The sequence below is a fragment of the Anas platyrhynchos genome, chromosome 5, assembly GCF_047663525.1.
Source record: "Anas platyrhynchos isolate ZD024472 breed Pekin duck chromosome 5, IASCAAS_PekinDuck_T2T, whole genome shotgun sequence".
In the NCBI taxonomy this organism is placed as follows: Eukaryota; Metazoa; Chordata; class Aves; order Anseriformes; family Anatidae; genus Anas; species Anas platyrhynchos.
This window is the reverse complement of record NC_092591.1, coordinates 44,841,027-44,855,777: the sequence shown is the minus strand read 5'-3', so window position 1 is coordinate 44,855,777 and position 14,751 is coordinate 44,841,027. Positions and strand designations below refer to the sequence as shown.

The 14,751-nt window shown below is 34.0% G+C and overlaps 1 protein-coding gene across 8 annotated transcripts in view; it reads right to left on the bottom strand.

Moving 5' to 3' along the window:
* Positions 1-14,751, bottom strand: part of AKAP6 (A-kinase anchoring protein 6) — a 281,531-nt gene that overhangs the window by 129,674 nt on the left and 137,106 nt on the right. For 7 of the 8 annotated variants that reach the window (XM_038179113.2, XM_038179114.2, XM_038179115.2 and 4 more), the window contains 2 exons: positions 12,761-12,857; positions 11,316-11,482 (listed from right to left, as the gene is read on the bottom strand). In XM_038179113.2, coding sequence (XP_038035041.2) covers positions 11,316-11,482; positions 12,761-12,857 — 264 coding nt within the window. The remainder of the gene's footprint in view (positions 1-11,315; positions 11,483-12,760; positions 12,858-14,751) is intronic. The other variant, XM_038179112.2, reaches the window with a different exon arrangement.

Sequence of the window (14,751 nt, the reverse complement as noted above, 5' to 3'; positions counted from 1 at the left end):
CAGCAGTGAAACATTAAAATTCTAAGGGCAACTAATAACATTAAAACTTTATAGCCCCAGATAGAATAATTTAGACAAAAACAACATGAACATATGTTTTGTGTAATAATAACAAACATTTATAGCTGTCAAGAGAGAAAAACACAGGTTTATGCACACCTTAATGGCGTGCATGGGTGAGCATGAGTATATTTAAAACATAATATATTACAAAATTGACAGCAGGCATGACTCTTCTGGGTACTATGTTAAATCAATGAATAAATTACCAAAAGTGTGCTGTGGCTGTTTGGATGTGTAATTGAGCTTAACGTATGTAGTGTTATTTCAAAAGAAACTGTTCAAGGAGTTTCTAGACCAATCCACTATGCATCTTTACTAAGCTGTTTACAAATAACAATAAATGAGACTGTCTCACAGTAGGAAGGAAGTTTAGTTATACACATTACGTAAATGGAATAAAAGTTAATTTTAATATGTTTTTCAAGAATTAAAAACAAACTTATAATAATATTGCTAGGATTTACTGAAACAGAAATCAACATTTTTCATGTTCAGCTTTAGATTTGTTTAAATTAGCTTATGCTCTACAAAGAAACGTCTTTGCAGCAAAGGAGCATTTCATGGAGTAGCTCCACTGAGATAAATATGGATGCTTCATCTATCCTGAAGAGTAAGCATCGAGGCCCAGATGAATTAACTAGCAAAAACATGAACATAAATACATTGTATTTTTTCCCTTAATGCAGGGCTTGTCTAACAGATAAACAATGTATTCTAAAAACATTTTATTATAATAGAAACCTGTGAAAGTAACTTTTAAACCTTATTGTTGTTGACTAGTTAACATCAAAAAATAACAGGCATTGCAAACTAGCCCATTGATTGTGAAACGTAGAATAGCAGGAATATACTTATAGTCCTTGTTTCAAGTCTGTTTCATCTTACTATTTCCAGAGCCTATAAAATATAAACTGATCCTACTTTCTTGTATTTCTCTTTCTGCATTGCAGTTCTAGTACTAGTTGGTTATTAAATAACGTATCTTCCTCTGTATTTTTCTCTCTGCTTTCTCACCATTTTTCTTTGTTTCATAGGGATTATAACCTGTCAGCATCAGCTATACTTGTGATGTTCTTAGGGCTCATAAACTCATGGATTATCTTTGCATTCAGTTCTAAATGCATGGCTCTTTTCTATAACACGATTGTAAAGAAAAAGAAGATGAAGAAATGAAGTGTACATGCACAGATGAGCTATTCTTTCTCTCTGGCCTGATGATGGTTCATAAAGCATGCTATGGGGCGATTATAAAAGAATATGGCATACCACCTGTCTCCAGGTCAGAAAGCCCTTTCTTCATTTAGAGCCATCTTGGGTTAACTGTCATTAATGTTTACAGCTGCCCATGGGATATGGCTAAGTACACTAGTACCACATTTATTTTTTTGCAGTTACTTCCAGGTGTTTAAGGAACAAGTCTAAATTTCTAAATGTGATGCAGTTCCCACTTCATCTCCTAAATTAGTTACATTACCCTGGGTAAGTATAATCATCAATAAATTAGGAGCAACTGAGATGTTATAGGGAAGGTTTAATTAAAAAACCTGGCAAAGCACTGTAGAATTGATACAATAATAGTATTATTTACAAGTTACTAGAGCTAACATACAAACTTGCATATGCTTTTACTGTAATCATCTTGAAGTCTTTTAATAGGTTAGTCCAAGTTTTGGCAAGTATTCTACTGAAAATGCTGTTTATTTTGTCATAGTATACATACGCAAAAAGAAGTCAGGTCGCACAACACTCAGTGCTGTATTTTGTTGCTTACTAATAGAATAGCTAAAAAAAAAAATAACAAAACCTGTAACATCACTCTGAATCTAAAGTTTAAGGGTAGCCAAGTGTTTTATGCCACAAGATATTTAAGAACAAGTCAGATTTTAAATGCAGGATATCCGAGTAGATTTTTCCTTCAAACATTCTTGTACCTGATCTCCCTTTTGTGACCACCCCAGTGAAGAATAGCTGCTTTATGTATACAGCTGAGACTAGAACTGAAAGATTCTACAGATTAAATCATCGCTAGAAAATGTTGTTCTGAAAGACTAAATTAAGAACTGAAAAAAAAGGAAATGCCACCAAATCATACTGAATATAAATGTAATTAAAATATTTTTAAAGGAATAAAAACATGCAGAAGATAAAATTTACCTTTATCTAACAGTATCTTTGTTCACATCAATGTTCCTTTTGTTCTCTATTACACATTTAATCACTCTTAGACATCAACCATAACAGTAAAAACTCAAATACTGAGCTGATAATTAAACACAGTAATATTTATAAGATGTTAGTTTATTCTGTAGATATGAACACTTAATTTAATGCACAAATACAATGAAAGTAAAATTTCTTTTGAAAGATCAGAGGAGTGCCATGCCAGTCACTCTTCAATTGCATAAAGGAATAATTTTTGTTTTCAGAGCAGTAATATAATTTTAATAAAATGACAAAGATAGAATGCTATTAACCAAAGCAACAATCTTTTAGCAATGACAACTGGCAATAGCGTCTATATTAAGTTGTCATTTATAAAATACAGGGGTTCTAGGAGGTGGCATCAAAAGGTGAAAACTAGCCTTATAAACACATTTAAAAAAAAATATGGTGGAACAGTCTGGCACCAAAAAAAGAAAGCATCTCAGTACATGATGCAAGCTAAGTTTATGCCACTTGACCCTGCACTACCAGAACTAAAATAATCCAAATAGGCTAATGGAGAAAGTAAAGGAAACCTTGTAAGCCCAGCTTCTACCTCGTATGCCACAATATCTGAACAGTTCAAAATATTTATCATTGAGATGACTGGTAAACAGCACATTCAAACCTTACGGCTTATCTGAGCTTAGCAGAACCATTTGGTCTGCAAAGCAGCTCCTAAGTCTGTAAAGAGTTGGTTTTCACTCCTGACTGCACATCTACCTGAGCCAGGTTCTGACCAGGACAAAGTGATGCTCCCGGGGAGAAGAGTCCCCACACGTGCCTGTGTTTTGTTTGGCTTGTGATCCTGTGAAATCATGAACTATTCTGAAGAACAACAGACAGCACAGAGTGCAAGGAAGCAGAAATAAGAAATGAGGAATGAAAGCTAATTGAAAAGATAGAAAAATTCCAATAACTTGCTTCATTAGTGACTACTATCTATCACTATTTACAACCACAAACTTGTTCCACCAAGACATTTTCAGTCAGCTAGACTTCCTTCTTTCCATTTGCTTATTTATGAATTTGTTTTAGTGCATTCCATCATTTTCTGAGTTAAGACTCAATAAACAGATAAATGAAAAAGGCTTTGTTTCTTCCGTGGCTGTACGAAGCTGGTTTTGAATGGGCACACAGGATCCTGAGCGTACACGGATAAAAGGGAGAAAAGCAAGACCTCTGGTAGGCTATCCTGCCTTCATGGGTCAAAAAGACACAAAATTTCTGCTTGACAGTAGGAGATGACCAATCTTCAGTAAGATGAATCTGTGCATTTGTGCATGTATGTTACTAGAAACTCGTTAAATGTGTATTTCTCTAAAAATCTGAGAAGTATGTGAAGTAGGCAGACAGGAATGAGAGAAGCCTTCCACCAATATTCACTACGGAAAATACTTTCTATTGAAAATAACAGAACAAAAATGCTTCGGTACAGTTCCACAGAGAAAGCAGAAGGAACGGACATGGGTAAAAATATAAAATAAAGGTCTTTGGGTGGTTAATACTTAGTTTAAGTCACTTAAGATAAATGTATTCATATGAATACACGCACAAATACACTGATGTTTTTACATTTTCAAATATAGGCCAAACCCAACTGGGAGTTCTGGCTAAATAAAACTTGTCAGAGTTGGTCCGGTTATGCATGTAAAGTTACGATAGCCTAATATACTTTCAGAGTTTCAGATAATAGTGTTCAAAGATTCAAATAGCATTATGATAAAATTTGCCCCTTGGGCGTATGTCAGTTTAAATATCTGTTCTCATCAAGTTCTCAGTCTGCACTTGTTCTCAGTGGAGTGATTTAGATTTAAAACATCTTTCAAACTGAACTTGATCTATGTTTTAATAGAAACTAGCCTTCCTTATTCTTAAAGTCAAAAATCATAATTTTTTTGCTACCAAGTGTTTCAGCATAACTGCTTCAATTAAAAGTGATGGCTGTTAAAGAGCCCACAGTTGCCAAAATGTAATCAATACACAGCATCTAGAATCAGCACTGTGTAAAAATGATAGAAGTATACTATAAAGACCACAGATACTCTGGAGTCCTTGTTCACATCTTCAATAACTATATGACTTTTGATATTTTTGCAGTAAATACTAGAATATGTCAAATTAAAAATGTACATGTTTTAAAACAGGATGAGTATTGTACCTAATTGTAGAAGTAATTTAGCTCTTTACAGTTTATACTTTGTAGCTAGCTTAATAAACCAGAGAGGATGTTACTTTTAGATTAAGTGGAAAAAAATGAGGAGCTCTGGTACAGTTTTAGAAATCTGGCTTGTTAAAGATTATTAAAATTATGTCAGGTACCAGGAAATAGTGTCATACAGAAAACTGTGTGCTAAAATGGGAGCCAAGTTTGCTTAACTAAGACTTCAGGGACACAATTTCACGAAAAACTAGCAAAATATTTATTTAACCAGTGATATGGAGAAGTTCCAAAAGAGCTCATGTAACATGAAGAGGTTTAGGATGGAGCACCTACTCAGATCTTCTGTTATTGCAGCCCAAACACTGGCTGTTTAGCTTCCTTCCTCTCTCTCCTCCTTGAAGGGAGGTTCAGAGTTAGACACAAAATTGTTCCTCCTGCCCACTACAAGACACAGAATTAACAACTTGGGAGAAACAGCTTCTAGGAAATAGCAGAGAATCTACCATATGGAAGCTGTCTGCATAACCAAGAGCCCTAAATCTTATGTTGGGCATCTTTGATGTTTTTGCTTTCAATCATTTAAAAAATAAATAAATAAAATATGTGACTACACTTACCCTAAAACACCTTTCTGGTTCTTTTTATTTGTCCACTCTAGCATGAACTCCTTCCTAAAAATCCTCCTTGTTACAGAAATGACTAGATCTGTACACATTCTAGCTGATGTCTGTAAAAATTAAAATATATACATTACAAAGCAAGGTATTAAAAATTAAGCAAACATGAAGTTTCTAGCTACACTGAAAGCCACAAATATTCCTATTGCTTTGTTCTTAGGTTCTTTTCATTGTTACATCAACAGAGCTTGTTTTGATTAGCTTGTGAATTCTTAATACATGTTTTCAATCCTGAATTTGGATAACAACTAATACAAAAAAGAACGCAGTTGTATTTCTTAGACTAAAAGAAAGTCTTATTCTGTGCAAAACCAAAATTTTGCCTACTGGTTTATGGAAGGATTTTGTAAAAAGCACTACTTTTTCTATCCATTTTACCACCTCATCTACGGTTCAAACCCCCACCACAGAACCTGAATGTCACAAGAATGTCACATCCTGAGGCATCTCAAACCAAGAAAAATAATCACTGTATATGCAATCTTTCCTAATATGGCAAAATTCATGGCGTTGTTTGTATTTAAGAGTAAAATCACAGTATCTTTAATCCAGATTTCCAAAGTTCCAAAAGATTCAAAATTGAAATGTCACATGAATGATTTTAAACCGTTCAGCTGTTAGGCACAATAATACTCTATTTATGTACAGACAGCATTATAAATATTCAACAATTTAAAGACTATGCCTTGATGGCAACATAGCAGAACCTTCTGTTCTAATTACAGGAAATCACTTTCCTTATTACCAGCTTTTGAAGTAGTGAATGGTGAGCTACTGACTTGCTGTAGTACTTTGCAGCACAGAAGTACTTTGTAAGGTATCATAAGGTGATATTCAGCAGTGAAAAGTAGTAACTAGTTAGCTGTGCCCAATACTACTACCCAGTTCTAAACAAAAGACAGTAATGCATTCAGCTGAAACTACAAAGAATGAAGGTGGCAGACAGTTATTGGTGATACTGAGTAAGCCTGGATAAAGGTGGTTGGAAATTCAGGTTAATGTCTGATCTACAAGGTGTTGCATTCAGAGCATAGAATTTTCTCATGTAGATGGCAATGTGGCTCGTTATGGACACAATCGAGAAAATAACATCTACTGAAGTATCAATACCAACTTTCCTTCTACATTTATCTTCCAAGAAAACGCTTGATTAAGCTATGAGATAACCATAGACCAGGATAGCATGTATATCACCAGATGAAAATCCTTTTCCATATGTCTGTACAATGTCAGAGATGGAAGTCTGAGTTCCATTTTATTATCTTTCAAATTGTTACTGATGAAGTGATGGCTATTTATGTGACATTTTACGCCACAACATGAGATACAGGATTGAATGCATGTATCTGACCCTGAGTTTGTGAATGTGGAAGAGACTGCAAGTGAAATAAATTCAATTTGGAGTCCCCTGTGACTTAAGAAACTCCAGCAATCTAAGTAAAATTATCCCTCTAGCATACGCTATTCCCGCCCTTTTGCCAGAAGCAACTAACTAAAGGAAAAGAGAATGAAAGCCAGTTACATGTGCCAATACATGTGCCATTTGACAACTTCTAAGTACTGACCGCTGCAATACTATATGCAATACTCCAATATACAGTGCATCAAAAACACAATTTTCAAAGCAGTTATATAAGTAAAAACACTAGATTCTGAACTCAGGCTTTCTGTTGACAATATGTGAGAAGACTATTCCAATAATGGACTTTCCCTGTTTTTAAATAATGGAAGATAACAAAAACCATACCAGTGTGTTGGCTTCAATATTACTATATATGCATCATGCTGATGTCTGCAGATAATCTAGTACTGATGAAAAAGACACGGAGAAAAAGCAAAATATATAATCACAAATATGATATTTCTCTGCACTAGTTTCAAAGATGCCAAAACACTTCATTTGTACATTCCTTGAACAAAATTTGTACATCAAAGGATGACTTGCAAGTATGTAGTAGTTAAGAAAGGGCTGTTACTCTCCCCAACCTTCACTCTGTTTTGTTGCCCTTTTTTGCAAATTTAGCCTCATATTAAAATACTGAGGAAGATGTCATGGTTCCAGACTGCAGTGTTTATTCCGCCCACGAGGTCTGAGACCAGTGTCACTATTAAGACTGTCAAGGACAGTGCCCAGAATCACAAACTGTTGTTAGGTATTAAACACCTTCAACAAGTTTTCATTTTTTTCATGTAAAACACTTTTCTGTAAAATGAAGACTGTTTAGAATGGCTGCAGAAACTGTAAACTTATGCACAACTGAGTGGGAGATTTTACTGGAAGTGTAGGATGTTTAATTACATATCAAGGGGAAATTACACCGGTTTTCTTTTTCACATTTATACAGAGGTTTGTTTAACCACTTCAAACACTTATCCTGAGAGGAGGATCTGTCTACTAATTCTGTGATTTTAAGTTTACTTTATTAAATGTATTTTTACTTCTTCTTCTAATATTATTCAAAACATTAGTGCTTCTACCATTAACGTACTGACAGACATGCATTATAGAGTTAAGACAATCTTCTCAAGAGTATTTTTTTTACCTGTGACAACTAAGTCAGATTTCAATGTTCTAAGAATTAAGCCCAATGTCTTAACCAGTTTCATGTTCGTTTCTCTGAAACTGGAATGGAAAACTACAAATATTTTCATGTAATACAGTAATTATTCTGGAAAGGAACACATTAAGAAGTACAAACTACATACATATTTCTAGTGTAAACCATTTTTTTAATGTACCAGCTTTTAGGTTCTGATATTGTGCTCTGAAATGTTACACAAAACTTAATCCAATTTCATTGCAGAATAAAAATGTACAGACCCAAAAATTATAGTCACTATCTAAATGCATACTGTGAATAGAACTTGTATCTGGTCCTAAGAATACTATTCCATACTATTTTGAATGAAGGAGAATGCCCATTAAGGACAAATGTTATTAGCACTTGTATACTTTTAAAGTACATTAGTTACATGGGTAACTTAAAGCTCTTCAGAAAGCAATGAACTTTTACACCAAACTACAAGCTAAATAGGCCATTATCATACTCAGGCAGAAATTCTCATAGCTACTAGGTAATAAAGTACATTATTTTTTGATACCGTTGTTTATTGAGAGCAAGAGTGTTCCAGTAGGCCTTTCTTTATGAAGAGGTGGTGGCCACATTAGAAGAATGTCAGTTACAAAACAAGGGGTCTGAGACATTGCCAGAAGGTGAAAAAAAATACAGATCATGCCTGTGAATTATAAGATTATAGAATCATCTAGGTTGAAAAAGGCATTCAAGATCACCAAGTCCAACCATCAACCTGGCCTACTGAGTCCCATCAGTAAATCCCTTACTGACACATCCACATATCTCTTAAATACCTCCAGGGATGAGGATTTCACCTCACATTCCCTGGGCAGCCCATTCCAATGTCTGACCAAATGGTAAGTCTTATGGTAGAGACCAAAATTTGTATCAGGTAAATTAATGGTGACATCATTTAGACTATAAACTACTTAGAAGCTTTCTCAGTTTGGTAAAAAAGAGTTAATTACCAAGATGCATTCAGGAATATTTCAATATACACAGTTACTCTATTCTGGTATTTATGCCAATGTATCACAAAGATATACAAACATTCCTCCTCATTTCCAGGTATTTTGGAATTTTAGTTACTATTACCATCAGGAGACAACCCCTATTGTTAACAAAGTGTTCAGGATTCTGAAAAGATGACAGTTGTATTGTATGAGACATTTACCACTAGTAATGTTAGATCTTTGTTAAAATGTACAGTTGCAATTTGAGATTTATTTTTAAACATACTTCTCAATGGGGTAAAAAAAAAACAAAAAACTTACACGATCCAATTTAAGATGAATACAGTAGTCATTTGTTTATTTAAAAAAATAGTTTTAAGTAAATACGTAAAAGATCTCATTGTATTTCTAAGAGATAATGCAAAAAATGAAGTACAAAAGAAGAGTTTACATATCAGCAATACTGAAAATCCATTAAGTCTTCTATAGGGATCACCACTACACTGGATTTAAAAGTATAAACTACTAAGAAACTTACATACAATTAAATCAAGTCTCATAAGCAAAATCTAAATTCTTCAACACAAATGTGGATGATGTATTTCTAGGAGTGAAAAATCTCCCTCTCTCCCTTCCACTTGCTTGCATAAAAGATGCCACAGTGCTATGAAAACATGTTTAAAAAGTCCTAAGGGAAAGGTTTCCTAGGGTCTTTGAAATTCCTCCTTTTCCCATTTCTTTACAGATTTCTAACACCAACCCTGTTCTTGTAGTTTCTCAAACAAGGCAAAAAGAAAAATACCCTCTAGATATAATCTTTAGATTTTCTATTATACGTCTCAGGTTCCTTTTGGCTTTTGAAGTAAATGCAAACTGAAATCTACAGTTATATTACCAACTGTATTTTAATTTTAGTTAGTCTTTCAGCATCAAGAATATATGGTATTTGACAGCACTGTTGCCCATTCTTACAAGAATCATATAGGGACGTGATTTAATTAATGAAATAACCTGAAATAACCTTTTTGGTTGATCATTTATGTCACTTATGTTTTTATTTATACAGTTGTAGACACAAAAAAAGCATTGCTTCAGGTTTCTATCTCTATGGTAAAAAGCACAGGGCAAGGAGCTACTAATCTATGTAAAAATTTACTGTAACAAAAAATATACCATCATTTTCCCTTTTCAAGCAAGTATAATCATATTTATAATCATTTTGAGCTAGAATTTCCATAATTTTCATAGCAAAATCAAGCTGGATTTTAAAACACTTTGTAGGTATAATTTTGATCAAACAGTTAGACTTTGAGCCATGGATGAGTCAAGCTGTATAGAGATAGAGACATATTACTTGCAGGTGTAAACCTACCTTTGAGCAAGTCTATTTACTTTAATAGACCTAACTACGAAAATGAGAGTTCTCTACCACCTAATTCCTAAAGTGAAAGCTATGTGACACAGGAGCATTCTCCACCATGGAAGTGACTAGGCATATTAATTCAAATATTGCCTCCCCCTAGGAGGTGTTTTGTTGTTGTTTTGTTTTGTTTTGTTTTTTTCCTGTATTTTTTTTCAGTTATACTTGTCTCTTCCTCTACCATCTCTAAGATTATTCTTGCTGTGTAGAATTACGGTAAGAAAATATCAGAACATTCAATATAATCCTAGCCAAAAGCCACTGCACAAACTACTCTCTAGAAAGCACTGAATACCAATGCAAAGACTTGTCTGGCATCAGAATCTGAAAATCTACTCAGCACAAACATCTATTTTTTCTAGGAACAGAAATCTTGAATTTTTCTATAAATTTCCGCCTACAGTATCTCATGATGTTGGTGCTACTGGACTCCCCACTACATTATTCTTTGCTTAGAATGCAATGGAAAAATCAACACCTTCTACTACAGCCTCCCAAACACCTTTTCAATTGATAGTAATAAAAGGGCACGTGCCCTATATCATAAGTTTATATTGTGTGTATTGTCCCTACACTTCCTGTACCGCATTGAATAAGCACACTTAGTATTCAAAATGCTCTCACAAGTTTCAGGTTGCTAAGTACTATAGCCCTCTTTGATAATTAATATCCACAAAATGATTATAGGTGTTGATACTTTATTCTTAAAGTACTTGTTGTATTGAGCACATGCACTATTATGGAGAACTTAGAGGAAAAAGATTTGTGAAAAGGCATATGACCTTCTTCCCACTACAATGGCCATCCCCTAATTAAGCAATGCATCTGATAGTCATTAACAGGAATGAGATAATGAATCACTTTCTCTCTTCTTTGTTAATTTGCTGTAACCAAGCGGCTAATGGATGTCAGAGCTGAGTGATTGCACTGATTATAGTGATTTATAGTTGCAACAAAACAATTTAAAACCATTCTGATTATTCATGTTAAAGATGCTTTATGTTTTGTTTACTAAATGTTTTATGTTCCCCCTCATGCCCCTCTGCACACAATGAGACAGGTCTTCCTGGAAAACTTGAAAGTTCGAAGATTTTTTTATTGTTTCAGAGTCAGGCATTTCATTTTGTTTATAAAAAAAAAAAAAAAAAAAGTTTACCCAGTAGAAATGAAAAGCCTTAGGGTGGAAAGAAAACTTCAGTGGTGCCTAGTTCAAAAGAAGACGGAAATAAGAGGAAATAAGGCAAACTTCAAGCCACTTACCTTAGGGCTCCCAGTCCCTTCCTCATTCTCTGCAGACACATCAGTAGCCAGTATCTCTGCTTTGATGATATCCAGAGCCCTAAGAATCCAGCTGTGTTGCCGTTTGATTTGCCTCTGTAGTTCCTTCCATTGACTTGCAATCATCTGCAACATGTCCTTCAGTCCTTCTCCAAAATGAAGGGGAAAAAAAGTAAATTTTAAACTCAACTGCATCTTTAGATATTATTCCTTAATCAAAGAATTAGTAGGATATTTAAAAGAATAAATAATATAACAATAATTTAAACATATTGCCTCAGAAACGAGTCCAAACATTACTATTATTTATCTTGTAAACAATATTATAAGGTCAAAACATTTCTTTCAGCTATTATGTTAAATTTTGATTAAATTTCAGCTTAAAATTTTAAAAAAAAGGAAAATCCCACATAAACTGATTTCTAGGCAGTAAGGTGTTTTTTATGTGATTTCTATGGTGCTCACACCCTCTAATATCTAATTTTTAAACATATCATGATCTTCCAAATATATTTTCTTACCTTCACTTCCTGTTAATATTTCCAGTAGTTTACACATTACCATTTTCTAGGTATGGGATGACATGCGCTACCCTTCTCTCCTATGACTTTTATACCCTTTTGGAATTATGCGTACAAGTCACTGAATTCTTATACTTTTCACAACAGGGATCATCTGCCTAACATCGTGAAACAATAGAGGCACGATGTATAACATGATCTGAAAAAATGTAAACCAAAGGATAACTTCAACCTGGGGAAAAGCATGCTAAGTAGGCCAAAATTAAGATGGCATTCGTAGCAATATATGCTGATTAAAACCCTATTATCATACAAGTCACGCAAACATCTAAAAATATAGGGGGTGGTAGGGATAGAGAAAGGAAAATAAGTATATCACTCCCCCTCTCCTCGATTTAAGGCCTCTGCAGAAAAAGAGGAGCCTAACCAAAGGAAAAAGGCATTTTTAATTTTAATCTATTCCTCATAAATATATTACAATCAAATAAGAATTAGTTTAAGTGGCAAAATAAAGCTTTACCAATGCAATTACCCATGCAGGGTATGTAAAAATATATATGTATGTATTTGAAATCCTAATTCATTATCTTAATGTTATTTCCATAGCACCTACATCAAAGAACGTGTCAGTGTGAAGTTTTCAATGATGTGATTTCAATTGAAACTCAGCTGAGCAGCAAGACCAAAATAAAATGAACAGACTATTTGCAGGCAGTATTTCATTTTATAAGTATCACTGCATTGTATGCAGTATATGAAACATTTATAAATCTTGAAGGTCAATCTGATAATGTAAATATTAATAATACATAAGGAAGTGAATATATGCAGTAATTTACAGCAATGCTTCTTCATTCTTTAATAGTCTGGAGACATAAAGACTTGCAATATTTCAGAAGGATTTACCTGATTTGTGAGATACAATAAGCTCAAGAAGTTGACGTCCTTCTTCTACCACTGCTTCTTTTAAAGCACAGTGGCTATCTACATTCAACTTAAAACTCTGCAAAAAACAAACAAACAAAAAAAAAAAACTCAGCATCAGACACTGGGGAGGCAGTTATCAGAAAACACACGTACAAAATTACTTGCTGTTTTTTATCAAGAACCACATCCCCATTTACCCAATAGCCAAACTAATTTGTGATACTAAAAACTATTGATATTTTGGATCTGGGCTCAAAATGTTTCCATTAGATCAGCAAAGTGCATCTGTGTTGAAACAGCTGACAAATCTAGAAATTCATTAGGTTTTATGAAAAGTCACAACCCGTAGGCTATATCTGGAGTAACAGTGTTCTATAAAATACACTAAATTTATGCCATCACATATGAGCTCTATTTTTTTTCAGATTTCTTTGAAATGTTGGTGATAGCACTATTTATGAAACCATAAAAAAATACAGCATTGAATATATTGGCCTTATGTGCACTCATACAAATCTATTAATATTGTTTCAGAGTTAGTTCTCATATCCGTTTTCAAAGAACAAATCAGACTGCTTTAGATCTCTGCATTCTTAATTTGTAAAGCAAGTATTTTTCATCCTTTTTGCACTAACAGTTTTACTAGTTGTGCAATTTTGTACTTTTTTTTTTTTTTGACAAATTGCATTGAAAGCTGGTAATAGATAGAGGAACTGGAAACATGATCTACTCTGTTATGCCATTTTGCAAACCACTGATAATTTAGTTGGAGAAAATTGTGAATTATTTGGCAGAGCTTCTCACTCATATTTGCATGTAAGAAATAGAAACAAAATATAATAAAGAAAGGAGTTCTTGCTGTATTTAACTGTAAATCATGTGCAACCCTGAACACACACATGGAACCCTTGTTCTCTTTGAAATGCCTACAGAATGAATGAGAACAATATTTGACTCCTTGGAAGAAAAGAGTTTTGCTCTCTCATGGGAATGAATTAACTGGCAGAGATTAAAGGCTATTTTGCAAGTGCACATTTGTAGCTTCTGGTTTTTATAAAGCTTATTTATACTTCTCCAAATGCTACCAACCATTCTAATACTGAAGTATCAGACACCACAAAATACTAAAAGTCCTCCTTTCTTAGGGAAGTGACCATTTCCTTTCTTTTCTAGCTCCCATAATCATTCTGGTTGGCATAAGACAAAATAATATTGCCAGAATAAAATGATGTTCTTTTACTGTGTTACGGTTGGAAAAAAAGCATGTTGCTCAAGCAAACTGTTAACAGCCTTTCAGTCAGCAGTCTAGTTGACAGTAACAAAACGTCTTTGAGAATTCTCCCCTCAAACAAAGTAGCAAATGGGAATTTTGCTACCGTCAGCATTTCGTCTATCCCAGTTTTCAATGTATGGGCACCTGAAAATAATGTTCTGTACCAGGTGTTGAACAACTGGGTCAGCCAGAAAGTTAAAAATGAAAAATGATCCCTACATTTTGACTGGCCCGTACTTAAATCTAGAGTTTTGTGAACCCAAATCTAGAAGTTCTTTTTCCTTCGTAAGAGCCTGTCTGAACGAGCACTGACAATATTTAATTTACTGTTTACTTAAAACAGGCTTGTACTGAATAGTTTGTAATCACGCACTTCACAGGAAATGCACTATGCGTGTGCCTCACACAGCAAAAGAGAACCTAAAGGACCTGAGAGTAGGTTGTGTAATTTCATATAATTGAAGTTGAGTATAGATGCAGCTGGATGTGGCAGTGTCTCAAGATGATGTGGATGTGTTTGATAGGAAAATTGGAAAAGATGAGGTATTCTTTTTCATTAGGAAAAAAAAAAGAGACATGCTGTCCTAGAAAAGATTTGTATAACATAACGCACCAGATACTACAATACAGCTTGATTTTCAGGTGCACCTATTAACCAGTAATAATGTTAACTGAAGAAGTAAAATATGATGAATAA